The 20,045-nt window shown below is 48.1% G+C and overlaps 1 protein-coding gene and 1 long non-coding RNA gene across 2 annotated transcripts in view; both read left to right on the top strand.

Annotated features, from left to right (window-relative positions):
- Positions 1-640: 640 nt before the first annotated feature.
- Positions 641-20,045, top strand: part of LOC106821009 (neurabin-2-like) — a 25,753-nt gene continuing 6,348 nt past the window's right edge. Inside the window, exons 1-15 of the mRNA XM_014825642.1 lie at positions 641-775; positions 1,741-1,883; positions 2,241-2,361; positions 3,014-3,208; positions 3,749-3,851; positions 4,275-4,407; positions 5,266-5,386; positions 6,183-6,287; positions 6,680-6,884; positions 7,428-7,643; positions 9,240-9,293; positions 17,899-18,012; positions 18,325-18,428; positions 18,906-19,002; positions 19,549-19,759. Coding sequence (XP_014681128.1) covers positions 651-775; positions 1,741-1,883; positions 2,241-2,361; positions 3,014-3,208; positions 3,749-3,851; positions 4,275-4,407; positions 5,266-5,386; positions 6,183-6,287; positions 6,680-6,884; positions 7,428-7,643; positions 9,240-9,293; positions 17,899-18,012; positions 18,325-18,428; positions 18,906-19,002; positions 19,549-19,759 — 2,047 coding nt within the window. The 5' untranslated portion in view covers positions 641-650. The remainder of the gene's footprint in view (positions 776-1,740; positions 1,884-2,240; positions 2,362-3,013; positions 3,209-3,748; positions 3,852-4,274; positions 4,408-5,265; positions 5,387-6,182; positions 6,288-6,679; positions 6,885-7,427; positions 7,644-9,239; positions 9,294-17,898; positions 18,013-18,324; positions 18,429-18,905; positions 19,003-19,548; positions 19,760-20,045) is intronic.
- LOC106821012 lies at positions 13,683-17,508 on the top strand. The gene is made up of 3 exons (XR_001395685.1): positions 13,683-13,696; positions 14,039-14,050; positions 17,318-17,508. It is a non-coding gene; the product is annotated as an uncharacterized LOC106821012 (long non-coding RNA).

The raw sequence follows: 20,045 nt of genomic DNA, 5'->3' as shown, positions 1-20,045 counted from the left end.
GGGAGAGGACTCAAACAAGGGAGGTCAAGGGAACAGCCACACGGAACTCCTCCCGCATATGTCAAGGATCAAGGAGTGGGCGCGAGAAGATAAGCCTCCGCGGCATAATTTGACTCTGGACTCCCGTTAATTTCGCACCCTGCAAAGTGTGTAAAATTTGATGTTGATCGTTGCATACATATTTTACTGTTGTTTTTGGCGTGTAGTAGGCTTGAACATGAAGTTGGATGAAATCCACAAAGAAATCCCTACAAAACAAATTCGTGTGTTTACCAAACGTGTTGATTACCGTGGAACTTAAGTAGCAGCCACCAGGGGAACAGATGTTTACCTACGGGCACGTGTTTACGTCCTAGATTACATTGCACATCTGTTAATATCTGTGCAACGGGGTTGCTATAGAATTCGAATCAGATTGGGCCGCTATTTGATCAGCAAACACAGATTGGACATTGGTATGGAATTTTTTGCTGCCAGTCGATTTCCAGTTTAGTACTCGTAGGAGAGCCGGTCAGTCTGGTGAATACGTGTGGGGAGCAATGGCACGCCATGTCGATAACTTTGACTATGCAGTCTTGCTCCTATTGCTCGTCATACCTCTGCTGTGCCTCACGGTGACCTTTGTGCTTGGACAGATATTTGACGCGGTCATGCGGCCGTGGGAGGAGTACATGGCAGAGAGGGACAGCGGCGATAAGGAGGAGGGAGACGACGCCAGCACTGAGGAGTCGCTACACCAGCCACACTCAGCACTGCACAATGGCAACTCGCCAAAGTACGTGTGCCTGTGTTGCGTGTGTTGGGAGGTGGAGGGTGTGTGTGTGTTAGGATGCGGTGTGTGTGTGTGTGGGGGGGGGGTGATTGAGGGTAGGGATGTGTCTCTGTGTGCGTGCGTGCGTGCGTCTGTGTCTGTGTGTTGTGCGTGCGTGCATGCTTGGGCATGTGAGTGCGCGCGCGTGTCCTTTCTCCCTTTTTCTCTTGATGGCTCTCTATCACTTCTGTCTCTCTCTACTGCTCTCTTCCTGCCCTCTGTGAGTATGTTACTGTATGTGTTTGTGTGTGTGCATGCATGTGTGCGTGAATGCATGTGTGTTTGCGTGTGTGTGGAGGTGTATGTGGTTGCCTGCTTGTGTGCAATTTTGTTCAAATGTTACGTAAGTCTTCCCAAGTTATTAAATGTGGCTGTTGTAGAACAGAATAGAAGGCGAATTCGAGGTCAATGCTATGCCCCGTTTCATTACACTCATAGCTGTGTCTCCATGATCACAGTGCAAGCACTTGTCCAATAGTTCCTAATTAATTATTTACTATATTCCACATATTACGTTGGACCCTTGGCGACTGAGTTTGCGCGCTGCACTAAATGACAAAGTCCAGAATTCCATTGGCTAGCTTTAGATTCTTATTTTATTCGCTATCCAATACAAAACCTGCCTTGGTCAGACCTTGATTTCCGATGTATAAATCTGGAACTTATGCACACACATGTGTTAACTACACTTTACTGCGCATTAATAGTTACAAAGCTATTCCAGAGTGACCCGACTTCTCTACGTTAATATCTATGCATCATTAGGGTCGTCAATATAGTACTTAAATAAGCTGAAATTTGTATGATTTTGCTAATATCTATTAACCTGATTATACACGTAACAGGATGGATTGTAGCCACATCATGGGGCACTCATCTCTGTTGAGTCAGTGTCACTAGTTCACAGTTTCCCTGGTTGTTGTTTGTAGCTATGGTGAAGCAGATGTGTTGGAACCCAGAGTGGACACAGAGCTGGAAGATGAACACATTGATGCTCTCATCATGTCACCAGGTGGCGCCTCTGTAGAGAGCTCCAACAGCTTCATACTGGAAACGCCTTACAAGTATTCAGGTAGCACGAATGAAGTACCTCATATAGGAGTTTTCAAAAATTTACATTCATATAGTATTTAGTATCAATGTCTTTATTTATCTCATTCTCTGTCCCATAAGCCATACTATTTAACAACGATTAAGTGAAAAAAGTGAAAGAGCCCACTGTTAGAACATACTTGAGTGGATGCATCTCGGACACTTTCTAACATGTTGTGTTTTATCAACCTGTAGAAATCTGGACGTTTGAATAGGTCTGGATGTGTGTTTAATCGGGGCTGCGATCTCTGTAATAAGTAGCTCACGAATGAGATTATTTAATCGATAATATTATTGCTTGACACTGACTGAATGCCTTGTTGTTGTTTGTGTGCAGGAGACAGTTCTAGTAACGTAGAGAGACCTCCTCCTGTGCCAGAGACACCGCCTCCTCCTCTGGATGATGAGATGATGGAGCTAATGACAAAGGAAGAGGCTGGCTTTCTTCTTAGTCTCAAGTATGTTACTTTGCTTCTGCTTGTGTTTTGGAGCTTATTTTATTAAGCGTACTCAGTGATTTTATTTAAATGATAGTAATGATGCTGCTTTCATCGTTATTCTAATGATGTGATAAAAATAATGAAATAAATTTCCATTTTAAACTGTAAGGTAGGCCTATTTGTTATAGATGATCCCATTGTTGTATGCGCTGCCTCTGGTGGTGGTGACAAATGTATTGGAATTTCATTTAGACCAGGAGCTTATGACAAAAGTGAAATGACGTTGATGCCCCACTAATATTTACTTGTAAAGTTTTCTATATTGCATAAATATACAATAATCCAAGTGAAACCAATTGTAAAATATGACATATTGCAATCTTTTATTATTTAAATGCTTGAAAAGTATAAAATAAGCACCCAAGGTCAACCGTCAGAAAATCAAATTCAATAGCTCATCCTAAAGAATCGCCATGGGAGGCGACATAAGTAATGTTGTCACCAATAAAAATTAATTTAACATCGATCGCCATGCTATAGAATTAAAAATAAAATTAGATAGAAATTAATCATATTAAATATAAATTAGAATTAAATAGTATTTAATAACGCGTGATTGCTTGCTTAGACGGCAGTCGTTCGGTGTCTCACTGCGTTTCTGTGTTGGCAGCACGCGGCAGGAGGTGGTCGGCACACCCGTCATCGGCGGCGACGACACGGCGGTGGGGCGCGGCGATGGCGGCGACGGCGACGAATCACACGACTACGATGAGGTGCCCGACGGCGAGGAGGATACCACCGGCGACAGTGCTGATTATGCGGCGCCACCTGGTGATGCAAAGCTGTCGCGCAACGGAGCCGACATGTAAGCGGGCGCAGAGATATGGCTTACAGTGTGCATGCATCTCTGTTTGTTGTGATTCCGTAGAAGGAAGGCGTTCGGATTTTGTCTCTTTGTTTTTGTTCCCAGCATGAGACGCATCTGGTTAGGTCTCACAATCCAGGCAGTTTTCTGGGGTTAGGGGGGTAAATGAAGTTGGTGTTAGGTCTCTTTGTTTGTTTCTATTTGGTGAGAAGAGAGTTTGTTTCTATTTGGAACGTAAGGGGTTGGGGTTAGGTGACAAGGTTGGGTGTCCTTAGGTTAGTTGAAGAAATGTGTTAGGTGTCATTTATTCCTTCGGCTGCCTTTTTAGATTAACCGTGTTCCTAAAGCGTATAAAATCGATATATAAAAGTTTAACATAATTACTTCTGTATTCTGTGCAGGCGCGTTTAATGATTATGTTTCTGTGTATGTTTGTGTGCGCGTATGCATCCGTGCACTTATGTACATGCATGTGTGTGTGCACGTGTATCGGCCCATGTGGTTATATTTCGTATTCAGGGATGTGATGTATTGCTCTAGGTTCTACATGGAGATCCCTGGTTTGGCATCAGAGCCAGATGGAGATGACGACATCGAACACAAACATCCATCCCGCATCACGTTCTGTACAAATCCCATCAAGGTACTCTTCTGAATGCTGGCAGAGACTGGCAAAAGGGATGCTAACACCGAGACCTTAATCTAAAAGTTAATATAACGCTCCTAAAAAAAATTAGTCAGGCGGGCTCATTCTGGTTGCATACGTTCTGAGTGGCGCCCATCTATGCTGCTGCTTAGAGAGTCCTTGTAGCTGGTCAGATATATTGCTGACAACGTCTGTGCAGTTAATATACAGTTAGGTTTTACTGAAAATGTTGACAAGGTTGCTCTGTTCTCATTAGTGTGAATAACACAAATGTACCCTAAAAACGGGGGGTGACTCAATATCTAGCGTTTTCTTCATACAGTGATAATACAATCAACGTTGCAAGCGATAATGAATCGATCATCGATTGGCTGATTGTTCTGTATCGACTGCTCTTTTGTTTGTTTGCGCCGACCGCAGGTGTTCAGCACGTGGTCGGTCGGTGACTACGACCGCCGCAACGACGACGTCGATCCCGTCGCGGCGTCCGCCGAGTACGAGCTCGAGAAACGCGTCGAGAAGATGGACGTGTTCCCGGTCGACCTCGTTAAAGGTCAGCGCCGCCGCCGTCGTCTGCCCGACGCTTTCTCTCTCTCGCTAGGTTTCTGTCAGCTGTGTAACCAGAGTACAGTTCTGTTGCTGCATATTGCTGCTGGGTTTACAGGTGGGAGGGTACGGGAACGGCTGCATATTGCTGCTGGGTTTACAGGTGGGAGGGTACGGGGAACGCTGCAGATTACTGCTGGGTTTTACAAGGTGGGAGGTACGGGAAACGGCTGCCATATTGCTGCTGGTTTACAGTGGGAGGGTGAACCGGGAAACGTGCAGATACTGCACGGGGTTTAACTAGGTGGGCGAGGTAACGGAGAAGCGGCCCTGCATATGTGCTGCTCCGTTGTTAGGGCAGGTACGTGAGGGTACGCGAACGGGGCCCGGCACACCGCTAGCTAGGTTTCAGGTGGGAGGGTAGCGGACGGCTGCCAGAGTAGTGCTGGGTTTTACAAGGTGAGAGGGTAACGGGAACGCCTGCCAGGAGTACTGCAGGGTTACAGGTGAGAGGGTACGGGAACGGCATGGCAGAATACTCTGGGGTTTACAGTGGGGGGAGGTCTCGGGAAGGCTGGCAAGAGCTACTGCCTGGGAGTTTACAGGTGAGAGGGTACGGGAACGGCTGCATATTGCTGCTGGGTTTACAGGTCGGAGGGTAAATGAACTGGAATAGGGAGGACTTCAATGTCGTTGAGTTTTTGCAGATAGGAAGGAGTTTACGTCATGTTGTTGAGTTTTGCAGATAAGAAAGACTTCACCATGAATGTCATTGAGTTTCGCAGTAGTTCAGGCACTAGGTTCGAGTGCCATTGATTTTGGCTGTGTGCGTAGGCTTTCATGTGAATGTCGTTGGGCCTTGCAGGTGCGGAGGGACTAGGATTGAGCATCATCGGCATGGGTGTCGGAGCGGACGCCGGCATCGAGAAGCTGGGTATCTTTGTGAAGACCATCACGCCTGCCGGCGCCGCAGCGAAGGACGGCAGGTACGCTCGTGGTCTCTGCGCTCACACATGCTCTCAGCTGGTGTTGTTGCACTCGCGTTTGTTAATGCGATGCTGTCGCGGTGTCACTTATTAGCCAGGGCAGCAATATGTTGTAGCTGCATTGGTATTACTAGACTGCTTAGTGTGAACACCACCACACACAGCTAATGAGGGCCAGGGGAAGCACATCATGGTTATGCATTCTGTCTGTAAAACAGACATTTCTATAATCATCTATGGCGAACCGCACGTTATATGGTTATCTAACCACTAGCAAGCAAGCCATCTGCTGCACCTTTTACATTGTCACTAGTTCGATAATTTACCATCGATCTGTTAAGGTATTTCGTAGTCAGTCCATTTGATAGGTCAAAGTTGAGCTGTTTAATAATTCACCATCACTCCATTTGAACCATAGATCCATTTGATAATTTACCATCAACTTATTTGATAACACACCATCAATCCATTTGAGAATTTAATATCAATTTATCTGATTACACACTGAATCCATTTGGAAATTTACCATTAATTCATGTTATAAAACACCATGATTCCATTTGAAAATTCACAATCAATTCATTCGATAACACACCATTGATCCATTCGAAACTTTGATATCAATTCATCTGATAATACACCCTAAATGTATTTGCATATTTACCATCAATCTATTAGATAATTTGCAGTTGATCCATTCGTTAATTTACTGTCAATCTGTATCTAATTCATCGTCACAAATGTTCTGTCGTGCAACAATACGATAGCTGACTGACACGTTAACGTCGTTATTCAGGATTGAGGTGAATGATCAGATCGTCGAGGTGGACGGGAAGAGCCTGGTAGGCGTGTCACAGGCCTACGCTGCCTCCGTGCTGAGAAACACCTCCGGACTTGTCAGGTAAGCACAGCGTATTGAGGCTGGTGGGCCTGTCGCTGGTGGACGACATTGTTTAATTTTAAAATGGATTTATGTATAAATAAATACATAATTAAATTAATTTATCTATTTATCAGTCTGTGTGCCTGCCTGTCTGTTTGTCTGTCTGTCTGTCTGTCTGTCTGTCTGTCTATGTATATATATATAGTTTACATTTGCCCACAATCCATTCATCTCACCGTGAATAGCACAGTCCATACGGGATGATCAGCTGAGCTATCAGCAGCAGTGTGTCAACACACAGAGCTGTATTTTGCTCACAGGCATCTGCATTAAAGTGTTTGGGGGTTTGAGAGTCACCAGTCTCAAATTTGAGAATTGCGCTCACGGCTGCTGTGCTGCTGCTGCTGCAGGTTCATGATCGGGAGAGAGCGTGACCAGGCGAACAGTGAGATTGCTCGGCTCATCAGTCAGTCGATCCTGCAGGACAAGGAGAGGGATGACAGGAGGAAGAAGCAAGAGGAGGAGCGTAAGAAGATACAGGAGTATCTCGATTCGTGTGTGCAGGTGAAGGATGCCAGCGAAAGTACGGCGCAAAGCGAGGAGAAGGAGAGAGAGGTGAGCCGGTTTCCCTTTTCACGAGCTGTTATATATATATATATATATACAGAGTTAACACCAATTAATTACATGTGCAATATGTAAGTGGTGGTCACATAGCACCTGATCAATGAGATGACGATGTCGTTATTTACGTAACATGGTGTTGTTGTCACGTTAGCATGGCGAAAATGCGCATCAAATTCATGATCATTGTCGCAGTAACATGTGTGTCATTGCTTATTCATCACAATATCACAGCTTTGTTAATATGCCACTGTGTAATTGATATCATTTTACCATTTAATAAGCATATTGCGATCGCTCTATCAACATAATATCAGGAGTTGATAATCTCAAAGAGATCATTTACTCATGATAGTATTTATATATATACTACCGTAAGTAACTCTAACTCTTTGCAATTTCGTCAATTTCTGCTGACGTCTTTATTTTAAACTATGCGTCGGTGCAGTCGATTATCTAGTCGCCGTCGTTAACGAGGCGATACGGTTAGCGCGATGCTACGGTTTCGTAAGCGAACGTTGCTGTTGCGTGCAGTCGCCGGACTGTAGGTCGACGACTCCCCCGATGGACGACATCGCGTGGGAAGGTGAGGATGAGAATGTCGCGTACCCGCTCGACGATCACTCGCCGCTGTCCGACGACTCACCGCACCGGCCGCAGTGCGAGGTGTTCGACCTGCCGGACGACCTGAGCAGCGACTCGCTCAGCCCCGAGATGGACGTGCAGGCCCTCATGATACGCCTGAAGGAGGTAAGTGCTCGCGCGTGAGTGCGTGCGTGCGCGTGTGCGTGCGCGTGTGCGTGCGCGTGTGCGTGCGTGCGTGCGCGTGTGCACGTCCATGCGCGTGTGCGCGTCCATGTGCGTTTGCATGTTCGTGTGTGTGTGTGTGCGTGCGCGTGCGTGCGTGCGTGCGCGTGCGTACGTGCGTGGGTGCGGCCATGTCCATGTGTATGTGTGTGTTGTATGTACATGTGCGCATACTGTATACCACGATATTGCATGATATTGCTATCGATTAAACTTTCTAGAGGAAAGCAAAGAAGCCTCACAGTTGGGAGCTAGACAAGATTGCTTGTACGATGAGCAGTACTATCGTATAATGAACCAGATTTGCTCATGAGGTTTGATAGCTAGGTGAAGCATCCGTTGACAGAAGTTATTATAACATGGCGATTATGATTATGATTATGATTATATGGAGATGTGGCCTGCCACTCTCTCTGCTGGAGAAGCTGGCAGGACAGGACATAGGGTGACGCGTGGCCTGACGTGACTAGTTTAGCAGTGCTGGCTGGAACACACACGTGTCAGTCTTGGTTGTGCGTGTCCGGCATCACATGTGATCCTTCATAGTGCAATGCCACACTAGCATAATTCTGTGAATTTGCATTCGAGCATTGTCAGTACATTAGCGTTGTTTAATACGACAGGATAGTAAACAACAAATGTGGCAGCAGTCATTACCATTAATTCTTTTCACTGATTGATCGTTTTCCTCTTAGAATGATGAATACGTGCTATTACACTGTATTTATTAAATTGGTATTTTTTATTGTCAATTGATCGAAAATCTGACCATTTGCTAAAGATTTGTTAAAATGAGGCATGATGATATTTTTAAATGTAGTGGAAATATTTAATGGAGTGGAAAGGGACTGCCTGAGACTGAATGCAGATGCATTAAAACGCCATCTGCGACTGCTTTGCATTGAAAAACATGTATGTGCAGTAAAATTATGGGCCAACCTTGGAAATCATTGATTTTATTGCTTCAATTTCGCTTGGGTTTTGGGGAAAATGGCAATCTTGCGACAGCTTGTGAAATGAATAAACGTTAGAAGTGTGTACAGTAGAAGAGAAAGATATAAGCCAGGAGGGACTGTGCATCTAGTAGTACCAGCAGATTACCGAATGTGTTAATACAGTACACAATCTATTATCCGAAATTCTGAAAAACGAAAAGCTCTGAAAACCGAAAGCTTTTTCGTGGAGGTCGTCTGCACACCAAAGCTCGCGTTTGGCGCCAAAACTTGACCCGACGAATATTAATGTGTTTGGCATTACTCATACATATTGTACTGTACCGGTACAGCACTTGGCCTCTTGAAAACTTGGGTTTTAAAATTTAGTACTGGCTAGTTGCAGGATATAGGGTATGTATATCTGTACTGTACTACCATTCCGAAATCCGAAAAATTCCGAAACGTGTCTGGTCCCAAGGGTTTCGGATTATAGAGTGTGTACTGTACCTGATCAGATGTCAGCTAATCACTTCAGTAACACTATGTAGCCTACATTCTACATGTAGTCAATACCTGCAGTAAGATTGTCGATCTTTACTTCCAGGCTCAGTACAAGAATGCCGTAGCAGAAGCTGAACTCGCCAAAGTCAAGGCTAAGGTATGCATGTGCTATTATTTATTTACACTCGTTTTCCCCGCCCGCTTTTGAGCTGGCCGCCCAGCATCGGGTATTTGTCGCACAAACACTTGTGTAGCCTGAGCAGCGAGGAGAAGGATGGCGTGTGAACGTATGTGTGATCCTGGGGACCGCTGTGTGCGTTCAACGTTCCGATTTCGGTTTGTGCGCCGTTCGCTGCAGCTGAACAGAAGTGGTGCAGTCATAGAGCTGAGGCGACTCACCAAGTGTGCGTTTGACTCGCCAACTGAAGTGAGTGAATTGATTGATGTGGTAGAGGTATAGCAGGGATGGAGTGCGATATCGGTAGGTGTGAGTGTCCCACAAATTTATACAAGATCGCGTGTTCGGTGAGAGGTACGATATACAGGTGTTTAATGAGGTACAGTATACAATTGTTCAGTGAGGTACATTATACAGGTATTCAGTGAGGTACATTATACAGGTATTCAGTGAGGTACAGTATACAGGTATTCAGTGAGGTACATTATACAGGTATTCAGTGAGAGGTACAGTATACAGGTATTCAGTGAGAGGTACAGTATACAGGTATCAGTGAGTACAGCGGGTATGAGCAGGATGGTCAGTGGGTGCGAGGGAGAGTGAGTGGAGTGGAGAGGTGGCGGGAGGTGGGAGGTATTCAGGTGAAGGTGACAGATATACAGGCTAGCAGTGGAGTAGGTGGGTATACAGCGCTATTCGGGTGAGCGCTACAGTATAGCAGGTATTCAAGTGAGAGGTATACACTATACAGGTATTCAGTGAGGGCGGGGAGGACCCGGCGGCCGCGGGTACCCTATACGAGCCTGGAGGTTCAGCCCTGGAGGGCTACACTTATACAGTGTATTCAGTGAGGGTACATTATACAGGGTATTCAGTGAGGTACAGTAAGGTATCATGACGGTCAGTATCAGGTCAGAGAGGTAACCATTATACAGGTATTCCATGCAGTTGAGGTACATTATACAGGTAATTCAGTGAGAGCTCCATCATACAGGTATTCAGTGACGGTACAAGTATACAGGTATTCAGTGAGGCTACCATATACAGGTATTCATGCAGTGCAGTACATTATACAGGTATTCAGTAGCGGTAATACGTGTTCATGAGGTACAGTATACACGGGTATCAGTGAGCGGCTACAGTTACAGGTATTCTCAGGCAGAGGTACGTATGACAGTATTCAGTGAGGTAAAGTATACAGGTATTCTGGCGACGTTACATGGATTCGAGCGTACAGTATACAGGTAGTTCAGTGAGGCTCATCAGAGATACACAGGTATTCAGTGAGGAGGTACAGTATACAGGTAGTCAAGTGTGTACAGAATTACAAATTATTCAGGTGACGGCATTGGATAGCAGCGTATTCAGATGAGGTAAGAATACAAGGGTATTCAGTGTGAGGACATAGGCAGGAGTTTGGCTGGGTACACGTGAGCGCGTGTTCACTCAGAATCTATTCTTTCAGATGATACTGGATGGGATGGCACAGAGTGCAGAAGGAGAACCTGCGAAGAGCAGACAGACATGTAACTCAGCGTCTGCGCAGAGTCGGGAAGTGACTGCACTCGACGACACTCAGAAAGAGTAAGCTGCTACCACTCCATCCGACGCGCAGCGGTTATACTGCGTCATTAGATACGAAATTGCGCACGTTTACCGTAAGATCGTCACTGCGCCTAAATCAGTGATTGAATCTCGTTTTAGCGGATGAGTTGGTAGAAGTGGAAGCCGTTGCTGGCATTTAGGAGGGGGGGACTGCTGCCAGCTCATAACTAGGTGGTGCTTTTTGTGCGAAGCGTCTATATTGGTGAACACTACATTCCACGACCGCATCTATAAGCTCTGAACTTTACTCTACCTGCTCAGCTGATTCTGAGCTGCCTTACTGATGTCTGCACGGTGCTTCTCTACAGTGGCTAACTATCAGGACATGCTTGGAGAATCACAGCGGGCAGTACTTCTCCTGGAGAAAGAAGTACCTGAGGCCAAAAGGAAACTCATCAAAGAGCTTCCAACGACCGGTATTGGTCTGCGGTGTGCGTGTATACGTGTGTGTGGGTAAGTGGCCCAGGGCATGTCTGTGTGTGGTGTGTGTGTGGTGTGTGTGCGTGTGTGTGTGTGTGGTGCTAGGGTGTGTGTGTGTGTGTGTGTGTGTTGTGGTGCAGCTGTGTGTAGTGGTGGGTGTCGTGTGCGTTGCGTGTGGTGTGCGTGTGCGTGTGCGTGTGCGTGTCGTGTGCGTGTTGCGTGTGCGTGTGCATGTGTGACGTGTGCGTGCGTTGTGCTTGGGCGTGTGCGTGTGCGTGATGCGGTGGTGCGTGTGACGTGTGCGTGTGCGTGTTGCGTGTGCGTGGTGTTGCGGCAGTGCGTGCGTGCTGCGTAGCGCGTGTCTGCGTGTGTGCAGGCATGTGTGTCTGTGTGTGCTGCATGGTTGTTGAGTTACTAGTAGTTTTCCTAAAGTGAATCTGATTATGACCCAACTGCTAGGGTAAGATTTATGTTGCAGAAGTAACGTCTATGTGGTAAAACATGATTTCGTTGTCCATAACCATTTAAGTAAAACTGTTACTTACAATTGAATACCATTATAAGAAAGCTAACATTATTTTATCATCTTTCCTCTGATACCTTATAATTGTATGTGTGTGTGTGTGTGCGTGCGTGCGTGCGTGCGTGCGTGCGTGCGTCGCAGTGCTGCGGTGCCGTAGCTGCGTGTGATGTTGCATGTGATGGTGCTGCAGTTGCGTGTATATGAAGATACGTATGTTTGTTTATGACATTGCATGGTAAGTGGGAAGTTGAATTGGAGGTGCAAAACTGGTAATTTCAATACCTAGCACTAACAAAATACACGCTTTTGCGTATTGCCCTTAGAGATTTGCACGTATGTCTATTAACAGGGTCGTCTGGTGGGCACATAACAGTATGTTCTATAATATTTCTAACGGGCTACAGTATGCTGAGAAGCAGAAGAAAGCTTACCCTGCTGCCGCTGATCATGACGTGACTCTGTATGGGACGTTGCGTGCTTCATTCACAGGTCTTCCTCGTTTTTGTTGTGCAAGGGAGAATGAACTTTATTGCGACGTGATGAGTATCGATCACAGGTGGCCAAGAGAAAGAGCTGGAATTCAACATCCATAAGTGTAAGCACCTCAAAGCATCGGGCTATGTGTGATGCTGTCTTTGTCTCAGACTCTACATTACTCGTTCTGCAAAACTGCATCTCGGGCATTGCGCACAGACTGGCCAGTGGTACATCTTTGTTGGTATGCTGTCACCAAGAGGTGATACGTTGTAGAGTGTATCACATGTGAAAGAAGCCAACAGAATATGGTCTGGCGATAGTTCCACTGAGCTGGTGTTAGGGGTATTGCACTTTTCCTAAGTTAAATGGACACATCTTCACGCAGGTTGCTTGATAAAAGAGGCCTTGTTTCTTTACACTGTTGGTTTCAATTGAGTCGCCAGTAGCGATCATCACTACTAGGTTTTACTTTCAACCCCCATTTCCCATATGCTCAGTGTTAGAAATGGTTTTCGGCATTACCGTTAGGTGGTCAGCAATGCAACGAGCTCTGTCCATAAAATACAGTCCAACATTACAGAACAGAAATACTAGTCACTGAGCGATCCAGCTACAGCGTCGCCGTTTCTACCCGCAACAAAATACGTCAAGTCATGCATTCTCTGTGCACGGAGAGGTCGTGACCTTTGACCTTACCTGTGACAGGTCATCGAGCTCGAGCAGGATAGCTGCGCAGCTCCACCGCGAGGCGGGCTTCCCGGGTGGGCTGCCCGCCGTTTACGGCCAAGCCGCTGCAAGTCTGTTCAGCACGTGCCGTCACAGCGCCGACGTTGCCTTCAGCAGCCCGCGGGACAATCGAGACGCGTCGCCGATATGTCCGACTTGACATCTCGGACAGCAGCATGTGATCAGCCCAGGGTAGGTTCGCGCGCGCGTTGACATCTCAGACAGCGAGCATGTGAATCACCACGCGTAGTGCGCCGCGCGCGTTGACATCCTCAGACAGGCAGCACGTTGATCAAGCCCTAGCGTAGGTGCGCTGGCCGTGCGTTGACATCTCATACAGGAGCACTGTGATCAGCCAGGATAGGTGTGCGCCGACGCGGGGTGGAAGCATCTCGACAGCGGGAGCGACGGTGATCAGCCGCGGAGGTGTTGAGGGTGTGTGGGCTGGGGGGAGGAGTGCAGCGCCGTTGACATCTCAGAACAGCGAGCACGCTATCAGCCAGGGAGGGGTGCGGGTGCGGCGGGTGCGGTGGGGCGAGTGGTCAGACAGCAGCGACGTGATCAGGTGCGCAGCGGGGGGTGAGGTGTGTGGTGTGGGCGCTGGCCGGTTGACATCTAGACAGCGAGCATCGTGATCCAAGCCAGTAGCCGTGCGGCGGTTGACAGTCTCAGAGGCGGGCGAGCCACGGGGTGATTCAGCCAGGGTAGGTGTGCCGCGGCGTGACATTGCTCAGACATGCGGCACCGTTGATCAGCCCCAGGTAGGTGTGCGCGTGCGGCGCGTGGACATCTCAGAAGCGAGCAAATTGATCAGCGCCAGGTAGAGTGTGCACACGCGGCGTTGAATCTAGGCACAGCGGAGAACGATTGATCGCCAGGTTAGCGTGTGCGCACGCGTTGACATCTCAGACAGCGACACCGTGATCAAGCCCAGTAGGTGTGCGCCGCGTGAACATCTCAGACAGCGAAGCAGTGATCAGCCCAGGTAGGTGTAGCGCGCGCCGTGTTGCATCTCAGACAGCGAGCGCACGTGATCAGCCAGGTAGGGGTGTGCGCTCGCGCGCGATCCTCCCCAGCGCGCCCACGCACGCGCGAGCGTCTCGTCGCCCAATCGAGAATCGACTGCTGCGTTGAAATCTCCGCTTAACGGCGGTTTAGGCGTCGCCGGCGGCGCGTGTTAGGACGATACGGCGTGGCCACTGGACCGCGCGCGTGTTAGACCGTAGGCGTGGTCACGGGACGCTGCGCGTGCTTAGACGTAAGGCGGCTGCGCACGGACCGCGCGCGGCTGTTAGAGCCGTCAGGGTGGACACGGACGCGCGCGTGTTAGGAGGTTAGGCGTGGCACGGACGGCGCGCATGTGAGACGTAGGCGTTGGCCACGACCGGCGCCGTGTTAGAACGTAAGGCGTGGCGACGGTACCGCGCGCGTTTTGAGTGTAGACGCTAGGCGTGGCACGGACGCGCGAGGGTGTTTAAGACGTAGAGGTTGGCACGGACGCAGGCGCGTGTTTAGACGTGGAGGCGTGGCACGATAAGCGCGGCGCGTGTTAGACGGGAGCCGTTGGCAGCGGCGACGCGCGCGTGTTAGACGTAGGCGTGGCACGGACGCGCGCGTGTGTGTGTGCCTGGAACCGCCTCGCGAGTGAGACGCGCACATCGCGTTGACGGTCGTGCGGTGTATTGTTTCCCTTCTTAATGGTCACTGCGAGATGTACCTGTTGTGCGGCTCTGAAAAGACGCAGTGCGAGGCGACACCTTGCGGTTGAGCGGTGAATCGTTGCTGTATAACCTTTTGATAGGCATCGTGTTCGTGCCCATGATGATATCTGTATTAAACGCTCTTGTGCTCTCAGGCAAATAAATACATGCGGTGACCTCTGCATATGTGTGTGTGTATACACCTGAACAGTCGATAACACGAGCAACTCCATATATCAGACGCCTCGCATCACTATACAACCACATCATGTGCGTGCTTTAAAAATTGATCGACGTCGCTCGTACTGTAATTGAATTGGCGAGCAATGCGAGAGAGAGAGCCGATGTGCTCGGCGAAACATTCGGCTTTGCGTGATCAATATGTTGTTATATCGCTGTGGCAGCTCAGATTGAGTAGTGGGGAGGGGGATATCCCGCTAATCATTGTATTCTTATGCAGTCATAGTTGACTACGATTCTGGTCGCTCTGGGTATCAGGGTTGCTGCAAGTAACCGTCCTTCTAACCGCGGTGTGTATTCTCGTGCGTTATAGCAATGGTGCTCATTGGGCTGAGCATTACGGTAGCTGAATGTGGCCAACCTATAGTAGTGTATTGTGCGATGGTGTGCAGTCGTGGGTCTTCGTTTGGCCAGGTATTAGAACAACCGCTAGTAACCATCCTACCATAGTAGTGTGTTGTGAGAAATAGTGTGATAGGTCCTGGTGGAGCTCAATAGAGGCACTGCAATTGAATAGGTAGATGTGTGCAGCACAGTAACAGCTGTGCGAGAGCAATCCTCTAAAAGAAATCTTATCGTCCACGAAATCAGCTGCTAAAGATTACCTACTAGCTGTTAGGGAAAAGGTCAGATCAGATGACTACATCAGCTGTTTCTCCACATGAAGCCGTATAAGCCCTCGCCCTGCCTCGCTTCGAAAGTCAACTCACTATTGTTGCCCACTTCAACCCATCCCCCTGCGCACGGCCGCGCACACGCAGACGTACACACGCACATACACACTCGCTCGTGCACACGTGCTCGCACAGGCACGTTTGTGCACGCACACACGCATATGCACGCACGCGCACACATGCACGTACGCGCACACATGCACGCACGCGCACACATGCACGTACGCACAGCGTTTGCTGACGATCATCTGCACAGTGACAAATGCGTTTTCTTTTGAAGCGAGTCGTCGTTATCGTGGTCGTTTAAATTGCCGTGTGTGGGCACTAATTGAGTCCCTACGAAATACAGAATTTTTCTCGGGTTGTCGCGACGACGTCGTGAATTGATTAGGATTGACCGCGCTTGTTGAGAGTATATCCTGCAGTGGGAAAGCTGGTAGTGATAGAGTGAAGAAGCTGTCGTCATAACTTATGCTAGTCGACGTTATTACAAGCAAATACAGAACATAGTAGCAAGATCTACAGCAATGCAAAGTGAAAGAAGCTGTGTGTGTGTGAATGATTACTCCAAGCCTACAGCAATATGCATTGTTTGATCATTTGCTTGCCTGGAAAATTATATGTAGCCTAGCCTAGTTAGTTGAGAGTTTTACTGAGTGTGGAGTGATTGTAGTGGTTGCATAGTAATTCATGTATACCCTTACTAGTTTACCTGTTTGAAGTAACCTGCACAACTATTTCAACCGTGTATGTTTGACCAGTTGTTGGACTGAAAATAATAAAATATTTAAATGGTGACTCTAGCAGAGGAGGTGCGGTGAACTAGAATTGAACGAAATCTAATTATTTAATACGTGATGTTTATGTTGCGTTTTTGTTGCAGATGTAGACATTTCCTCACAATTCCAGTCCCTGTTAAAACGGCGCCAAGCACGTAGCCCACGCATGTGATGCTAGCCCCAGAACTAGAAGTGTTGATACAATATCAAATTAATGTGTGCCTGCTTGCAAAATAGAGTTTGTTGTCAATTGCATGTTTTGGGAGTTGGTAGAGAGGAGAATGTGAAAACTCGGATAGGTGGTGGGGGTGCAGTGAGGAACTGCAATGTTTTATAATCTAATGATAGTTGTTTTTTGTATATAAATATTTAACGCATGACATGGTACAGCATTGGATGTATCTGGCTATAAAACACCAATTGATTACAATTATTTCGTTGTACGCCAATAGATCAGCCAATGAGAACCAATTTATAAAGACTTGATATCGGGTAGGACATGCATAAAGTTTTGATTGGTGTTGGTAAACATTGAGGTTGGTGTTGTAAAATTGCATGATGCATGTTGACTTGACTTTAGCTAAAACCTGGCCTTCGCGCTTGCGTGTGAATCGCTCCTTTTTCACGTTCCCAACGTGCTAGCAATCCTCGCATTAGCTTGACGACTGGCTGAATATAAAAAAAAGCCTGAGTGCTAAATTCGTGAGTTGTTGCATGGTAGTTGTCGTCGTCGCTCCACGTGAACGTGTGTGTGTGTGCGTGCTAACAACAACCACGTAACAGCACGGCGTCTCCGCCAGCCTGGCCGCGGGCATGTGATGTGTCTGCGTGAGTTTGAACTAATGTGCTTTGCTTGCAGATGTAGAAGCTTCCGCCCCGCCCCGGTCCTCATTAACACAGCAGCGGCAAGTCTCAGAAGACCTAACCCGCGCCGTGCCAAAAACTGACCTGCTCGACGTGTCCGCTGAGAAGTCGAAAGGTCAGCTGGCGACTCAGCGTAGCCTATCAGCCCGAAATTTGCCTTCGAAGAAGAAGTCGACGACTTCGGTGAGTCGGTCGAGGCATATATAAAGGGGGGCTCATGTCGGGCTTGCGAGCCGACTCGACTGGAAGCAACTCGATTTCGAGTAACTGGAAGCGATCGGCAGCGACTTGTTGCGTCCAGTTGCCCACTGTTCTATTCCGAGCAACTAGTGGCGGCCAGTCACAGGCAGTCGCGTTGCAGTCGACTGACCTAAGCACTGCAGTCGCAGTGAATTGCAGCCAGTTGCTTCCAGTCGAGTCGGCTCGCAAGCCCGACATAAGCCCCCCTTAAGCTGTTCTGTGTGTGTGTCGTGCTGGAAATATTGGATAATTATGTAGCATTATGCCATTGTTGGGTGTGTGGTGTAGTTCGGTGAGGTACAGTGAGCGGGTGTTCACTCAGATCCTATCTTTCAGATGATACTGATGGATGGCACAGAGTTGCAGAAGGAGAACCTGCAGAAGAGGACAGACATGTTAACTCAGCGTCTGCGCGAGTCGGAGAGACTGCTCGACGACACTCAGAAAGAGGTAAGCTTGCTACCACTCCATCCACGCGCAGCGTTTAATGCGTCATTAGATACGAAATTGCGCACGTACCATAAGATCTTATCTGCGCTAAATCAGTGATTGAATCTCGTTTTAGCGGATGAGTTGGTAGAAGTGGAAGCCGTTGCTGGCATTTAGAGGGGGGATGCTGCAGCTTCATAACTAGTGTGCTTTTTGTTTCGAGCTGTCTATATGGTGAACACTACATTCCACGACCTGCATCTAAACTCTGAACTTTACTTACCTGCTCATCTGATTCTGAGCTGCTACTGATGTCTGCGGTCTTCTCTGCAGGTTGCTAACTATCAGGACATGCTGGAGGAATCACAGGGGCAGTACATTCTCCTGGAGAAGAAGTACCTGAAGGCAAAGAAACTCATCAAAGAGTTCCAACAGCGGTATGTGTGCGCGTGTGCGTGTATACGTGTGTGTGGGTAAGGGGTGCAGGCATGTGTGTCTCTGTGTGTATATGTGTGTGTGTGTGTGTGTGTGTGTGTGTGTGTGTGTGCGTGTGCGTGTGCGTGTGCGTGCGTGTGCGCATGTACATGTGTGTGTGCATGTTGAGTGATTATATGAAGTCACGTATGTTTGTTATGACATTGCATGGTAAGTTGAAGTTGAAAATGGAGCTGAAAACTGGTATTTCAATACCTAGCACTAACAAAATACACGGTTTGCTATTGCCTTGAGACTTTGCACGTATTTTAACAGGGGTCGTCGGTGGGCACATAACAGTAGTCTAATATTTCTGTACATCCAACGTGGCTACAGTATGCTGAGAAGCAGAAAGCTGCCCCTGTGCCCTGATCATGACTGACTCTGCATGAGACGGTTGCGTGCTATCATTCACACTTCTCCTCGTTTTTGTTTTGCAGGGAGAACGACTTTATGCGACGTGATGAGTATCATCAACAGGTGGCTCAAGAGAAAGAGCTGGAATTCAACTCCATAGTGAAGCACCTCAAAGATCGGGTATGTGTGTGCATCGTGCTTTGTTCAGACTTTACATTACTCGTTCTGCAAAACTGCATCTCGTGCCATTGGCACAGACTGGCAGTGGTACATTTTGTTGGTATGCTGTCACCAAGAGGTGATACGTGTAGAGAGTGTATACAGGAACAGAGCCAACAGAATATGTCCTGGCGATAGTTCACTGAGTTGTTGTTAGGTATGCACTTTTTCCTAAGTTAAAATGACACATCTTCGTGGTTGCTTGATAGAAAGAGGCCTGTTTCTTACACTGTTGGTTCTCAATGAGTACAGTTAGCGTCATCACTACTAGTACTACCATTTCCACATATGTCAGCTGTAGAAATGGGTCTTTCGGCATTACCTTGGGTGGTCAGAGCAATGCCAACGAGCTCTGTTCATAAAAAACAACGTCCAACATTACAGAAACCAAGAAATATAGTCACTGAGGATCGCTACGCTTCGCCGTTTCTACCCTCAACAAAATACGTCAATTCATGCATTCTCTGTTCACGGAGAGGTCGTGACCTTTGACCTTACCTGCGACAGGTCATCGAGCTCGAGCAGGAGCTGCGCAGCCTCCACCGCGAGGCCGGGCTTCCCGGGGCAGCCCCCGCGTCGACGGCCAAGCCGCTGCCAAGTCTTTCAGCCAGTGCGTCGCAGCAGCCGACCGTGCCTCAGCAGCCCGTGGGGACAATGATACGCGTCGCCGATATGTCTGACGTTGACATCTCAGACAGCGAGCATGTGATCAGCCCAGGTAGGTGCGCGCGCGTTGACATCTCAGACAGCGAGCATGTGATCAGCCCAGGTAGGTGCGCACGCGCGCGTTGACATCTCAGACAGCGAGCATGTGATCAGCCCAGGTAGGTGTGCGCGCGTGCGTTGACATCTCAGACAGCGAGCATGTGATCAGCCCAGGTAGGTGTGCGCGCGTGCGTTGACATCTCAGACAGCGAGCATGTGATCAGCCCAGGTAGGTGTGCGCGCGTGCGTTGACATCTCAGACAGCGAGCATGTGATCAGCCCAGGTAGGTGTGCGCGCG

This window comes from Priapulus caudatus, unplaced genomic scaffold (assembly GCF_000485595.1).
Source record: "Priapulus caudatus unplaced genomic scaffold, Priapulus_caudatus-5.0.1 Scaffold55, whole genome shotgun sequence".
Lineage (NCBI taxonomy): Eukaryota > Metazoa > Priapulida > Priapulimorpha > Priapulimorphida > Priapulidae > Priapulus > Priapulus caudatus.
Note: the sequence above shows the minus strand (reverse complement) of the source record. Positions and strands in the feature narration are given on the sequence as shown.